General features: G+C 44.6%; 1 protein-coding gene across 1 annotated transcript in view; it reads right to left on the bottom strand.

Annotated features, from left to right (window-relative positions):
- The window catches only part of ACTR5 (ARP5 actin-related protein 5 homolog (yeast)), a 27,728-nt gene that overhangs the window by 4,711 nt on the left and 17,440 nt on the right, over positions 1-5,577 (bottom strand). Inside the window, exon 9 of the mRNA XM_005867315.2 lies at positions 4,785-5,028. Within this exon, the coding sequence (XP_005867377.2) occupies positions 4,785-5,028 (244 nt within the window). The remainder of the gene's footprint in view (positions 1-4,784; positions 5,029-5,577) is intronic.

The raw sequence follows: 5,577 nt of genomic DNA, 5'->3' as shown, positions 1-5,577 counted from the left end.
AAAAAACTATTTCACCTAGATTTTTTTTCAGATGTATTTGCAGTTAATGATTTTACTCTTGTTTTGATAATTATTTCCTTATTATTTTGTGTATTTGTGCTTTCTCTTTCTAGTAGTTTTAAATTTTTGTTGTTTTTTTCCTAGTAGTTAAATTGTGTTGATTTAAAAAAAAAACAAAAAAGGACAAGTTTCTTTACTGTTCGGCTCACTGGCAACCTTGAATTCCCTGGGATGAAATCTAAAACTGGCCCCTGGATCAACTGAAGGGGCAGGCCAGTTCAGATTGGCAGGTGGCAGGTTAAATATGCAAGGGACCTTACATACAAGGCTTGTCTTGGGGCAGCCATCAGCCAGAATCTTAAGTTTATATAACTTAGCAAGTACAGTACAGAAAGATGGTCTCAGCAACACTTGATTCTCTCAAGGCTGCAACCTTGAAACAGCTCCAGCTATGGGAACCGACAGGTCCACCACCAAAGTCAACCAGGGGTCGCATCTTCTCAATGGTCTCAAACACTTCTCATCTTTGTTTTCTAATTATCCTTTTATCTTTCTATATTATATATTGCTGCTAGGAAGCCTGATGACATCTAACTTTTCTTTATTGTATAAGCCACTTTGTCTTTTTGCCTGGAGGTCCAGAAGATTTCTTTTTTTTACTAAGACCTTTCTCAGAGTTGACATAATTTTAGTAGGCTCTTTCTTAAATTGACACTTCTGAGTCAACTTTCCCAAATATGCACACAGTGTGTCTTTACAGTATTTATATTCAGGGTGTTTTCTTTTCATGGGGAGGAAAGTTTTATTGAATTACCATGCTAAATATTAATTTTGTTCCATTTTCTTCTTCTATTCTCATCAATATAAAATTCAATATAGTTGAATTTCAACAATATTAAATTTAATTAGATTGCCTTTGCCTCTTTTTCTTGTCACTTTCTCTTATTTTCTCGTTCTCTTTTTTTTCGGTTGAATATCTTCCCCTTGTGCATCTTGAATTTAGGTTTCTGATACTTTAATTCAATTCTTTGAGTCCTGTCAGTTCCCATTCACTTCTACCTGTTTGGTCATCTCCATCAAGTTTTTCATTTGTGCTGTGCTGTCTCACTGCATTTGCTTGTCCAGTTGTTTTTAATTCCTGTTGGAATGTTGCATTACATTTTTCTTCTACCTATAATGGCTTTTTTTTTATAAGTATGTTTTACCTGCTAAAATGTTTGAATTTTCTGGTTTTGGTCTCTTCCTACTATATTCCCATAAAGATGCTGCAGTTTCATTGTATTAAGGTGGACATTTGAGCATGCTAGGTTTACCTAAACAACGATTAGCAGGAGGATACAGTAAGAAGTGGGGCAGGGAGAGGGTTTGGGTGGTTTTCTGTTTCTCAAGGACTCCCCCTCCTGGTGCTAGTGAGACACAGATTCATTAATACTTGGCACCTTTTGTAGACAGTCTTCCTCGGGTTCTGTTGCTTTAGTAAATCTATCACCAGCCCCTCTGTGCTCCCCACTACACCACCTCTGGCTTCCGAGGTGCCGAGCTCACCCCCAGAAGGGGTGCCTCACCAAGACCGTCAGTTCTGATCCTGTGCACTTTCCACACCCTTCTTCTCTACTCCTTCCCTGCCAGAGCCAGCTTACCTGGGTAAAGCTGTTGCCATCCAGGTGCTGATATTGCTAGGACTCCTCCAATTTATTGGCAAGTTATTTGTTTCCTTTAAAAAAAATTATCTTTATTATGTAAAGTATTACAGATGCCCCCTTTAACTGCTTCCCCATTAAGTCTACCAGACCTGAGGCCCTGAACCTTCGCTTTCCTGTTGAAGTGCTTGGTTCATCAGCCGCTAGTTTCATTGTGAATTTTCAGAATTTTTTCACGTCAATCCACACAAAGTCAATTCAAACACATGGGGGCAGACATTTGCAATGGCTAACCATGAGGTTTGACCACGATTGGTTGGTTATTTTTAGTTTGTGACGCATTTTTTTCACGTACTAGGCAAAGTACCGAAAATTAGGTACAGCGGTCTGGTAGGGTTAACCTCCTGCATATTTGCTTCTATATGGCTTAACAACTTCCCACCTGCACTCACACTCATTCCCAGACTAACCTGCTCATCTGGGTGAGTTTCCTAGGGCAGCCCTAACAAATTACCATAACTTGGTGCCTAAAGCAACAGAAACTTATTCTTACAGTGCTGTTTACCAAATCAAGGTGTCACCAGGGCCAACTCCCTATGAAGGCTCGAGGGGAGAATCCTTCTTTGCCTCTTCCTGCTGCTGGCAGCTCCTGGTGTTCCTTGGCTTTTAGCTGCATCACTCCAATCTCTGCCTTCACACAGCCCTCTTCCCTATGTGTCAAATCTTTCTCCTTTCTCTCATGAGGACACCCGTCATTGGATCTAGGTCCCCCCTAAAGGCTAAAGCTCTCAGTGGCTTAACATAGTAAGAATTTATTTGTGGCTCAGTGAAGAATCCTGTCACTTAAGGACTTGGCCCCACGCTCCTCTTGGGCCTTAGACTGCTCTCCATGCAGCCCAGTGGTTGGGGAAAGAGGAGAGAGGTGCTCTTATGGGAGATTGATAGAAGCCAGCCCGGGAAATGGTGCACATCTCTTCTGCCCATATTCACTGGCCAGAACTCAAATAAAAAAAAAAAAATTTTTTTTTATTGATTTCAGAAAGAAGGAAGAGGAAGAGATAGAAACATCGATGAGAGAGAATCATTGAAGGGCTGCCTCCTGCACGCCTCACACTGGGGATTGAGCTCACAAGCTGGGCATGTGCACCGACCAAGGAATCGAGCCGTGACCTCCTGGTTCATATGTCAATGCCCATGCTGGCTGGGCTCTGTGTACATTTTTTAATACTATTCTATAATTTTGTGATTTTCTTGTAATGACTTAACCACAAAGTTCAGAAATGACAGACTTCATCTCATTCACTTAATCCCTTACTCATAGGCATAAAATAATCTTTGCATACTGTATTTGCATACCAATTTGGTTTCTCCATTTCTTGGGTTAGCCTTGTCTACCCATATTTTAACGCTTATTTTACTTTTAACTTCTACTTTCATACATTTTTACCTTATTTGTTCCTTTGGCAAAACTGTTTATTTCCACAGGTGCCAGTGGGAGGCAGGGACAGCATAAGTGGGCAGCAGGGGGATACCCCCTACCACATTTTAGCCAGAGAAAGGAGCCCTGATCCCCGTAAGAGGCCACCCCTGAGAGCTGCCCTGACCTCCTCAATTCCCTGAGTCAACATGAACCCTTAAGAGGACAAACACCTGTTTTACTGATGTGTCCCAGCTTACCTGCCCACTGAGGGACCTTCCCCTTCAGGGCAGCTTGACCTCCATGGCCATCTTGACCACTCACCACTGCTGTTCAGGCTGTTTAAACTGTTGACGATGGGGAAAAGACTCCAGGTCAAAAAGCAATTAATCATTGATGGGTTGCCTCCTGCACGCCCCACACTAGGGACCGAGCCCTGGAAATGTGCTAGGAAAATCTTTCTCACATGGAAGCTGCTTTTGCCTTCTTCTTCGCATCTATCCTTTCTTAGCAGCTCATGGTTATTACCAGCTCATCAGTCCGTGGGCCCAAGCATGGACGGCCAGTGGCTCACTGGCAACGTGTGGGAGATCTTGGGTCGGCCCAAGTTTTCTTCCTTCTCCACAATCACCATTGCCCCCTCCTGGTCTTCAGTTTCTAGGCCCCGAAGAGTGGAATTCCAGGTGCTCACCCTTGGTAAACTGTCTGAGCAAACAGGTGCTGAGGTGGCCTCATCAGAGGCATCAGAGCTAGAGGCTCCATGGGACTGAAACATACGGACCCTGAGACAGGACACTAGCAGCTCAGGGGCATTCTGTGCTCAATTACTGGATGTTTGAGAGTTAAAACTCTTACCAAGCAATCTCTGTAAAAGAGAGGGGTCATTTGTCCACCTAAGATGGAGCTACAAAGGTGCAGGGAATGAGGTATGGCAACACTGAAAAGGCTACAGGAGTAACCTTCTCCAGCCCACTTCTTTCTTTAGAAAGGCCAGAAAATGTTACGCAGTCAAAACACACAGGGACAAAATTTTAAAAATTTGTAGGAAGGTCTCATGTGGTGGAAAAGTTTCCAGCAAAAAAAAGTTTGAACAAAAGCTGGACCAAGACACCATTTCTGCCCATTCAGAAGTGGGCACCACGCAGGCCCCTAACAGACTTACACTGTACAACTTGATTTCCCTCTTTGGACCCTTTTCTCTCATTTGAAAGAGGAAGTAACAGGAAAAGGGAAATATTCACAGCTCCTGAGGTTTTGTGGAGAACTCTTATTACATAAATATTATCTTTTTACATGTATGTGGAAGACCTCAAACTGCTGGGCATTCACACAATTTCTGAATAAACGTAGAAAAATATCTACACTGACAATATAAATTTTCAACGTTTTTGAAAACAAAAAGGGATTTAAAATGCAGTAAGAAATAAGGGCATTTCTGTCCTCCACTGTCTTCATTTACTGCTCTAGGCAGCAGGTGCTACAGCTCATCTTGGTTCAACAAAGACACCAGGTCACTGGAAGTTTCTTCACTGCAGAAGCCCCCAGAGGAAGGGAAAGTTTTAGAGGGTAACTCCCAGTGTCCCTTCATGTTCTCCCCAGGAGAAATCCATCTTGCAGCCCAATGTTCCCAGTAGACTTGGGCCAGACACATCTAGCACAGTCACTGCCTGTCACACTAGCCGACATGGCCCAAGATCGAGAGGGGCCCCTCTGTTATGCCTGCTCACCAGCACTGCCTCCACTGGCCCCTGAGCCTTTGCCTGACGCCTGGGCTTCTGAGGAGCGTGAAGCCTGCTTTGGCAGGTGGATGGGGACGTAGATGTTGGAAGCAGAATGCTCCTTGAAGTACTCTCCTCCCTTCTCTTCATATTCTTTCCTGGTGATCCAGACGGCATCGTCATCCAGGTGGTCCAAGGCCCAATCCCGAGCACCATACCAGGCGTCCAGCACAGGGTTAGAGGCAAGCTGAACCTGACACACAGAGAACATTCACCAGAAGGCTGTCGCCATCAGGACTCAAGGAGTGAATGTTCAGCAGGCCCAGCCACATCCCCCTACCCTTCACCCCCAGAAATACACACACAGGAGGACCCAATGGATTCTATCTCTGCACCCTCCAAACTCTGCTGAGCTGAAATGCCCCCGACTCTCCAAGTGACACAAGCACGCAAACCCTAGCAGACTTGACCTCACAGAACAGGCGGTGGTCAGCTAACTTATGAACATAAGACCTGCCACTCTGAGTCAGAGAGGGACCAGTTGCCCCCGCTCCTGCTCCAGTGATGTTAACCACAAGTTGTCAAATGGAGAGGGAGGCTGAGTTGGCACTCGGCCTGGAGGAAAGGCCTTCCTGGCCTCAATCCCCTCTCTGCAAGCAGAGGGGAGCAGAGGGAAGTGGAGCCTGATATGAGGCAGCTCTGGCCAATGGTGGCAAATAAGCCTCTAAAATGAGAGCAGAGAAGATGCTGCTCCCAAGGTGAGGAGAATGACTTACTCTCCATGTACAATCTTTCGTATCCT

Source organism: Myotis brandtii, unplaced genomic scaffold, assembly GCF_000412655.1.
Source record: "Myotis brandtii unplaced genomic scaffold, ASM41265v1 scaffold248, whole genome shotgun sequence".
NCBI lineage: Eukaryota > Metazoa > Chordata > Mammalia > Chiroptera > Vespertilionidae > Myotis > Myotis brandtii.
The sequence above is the reverse complement of the archived record's forward strand: the minus strand, read 5'-3'. Positions and strand labels throughout refer to the sequence as shown.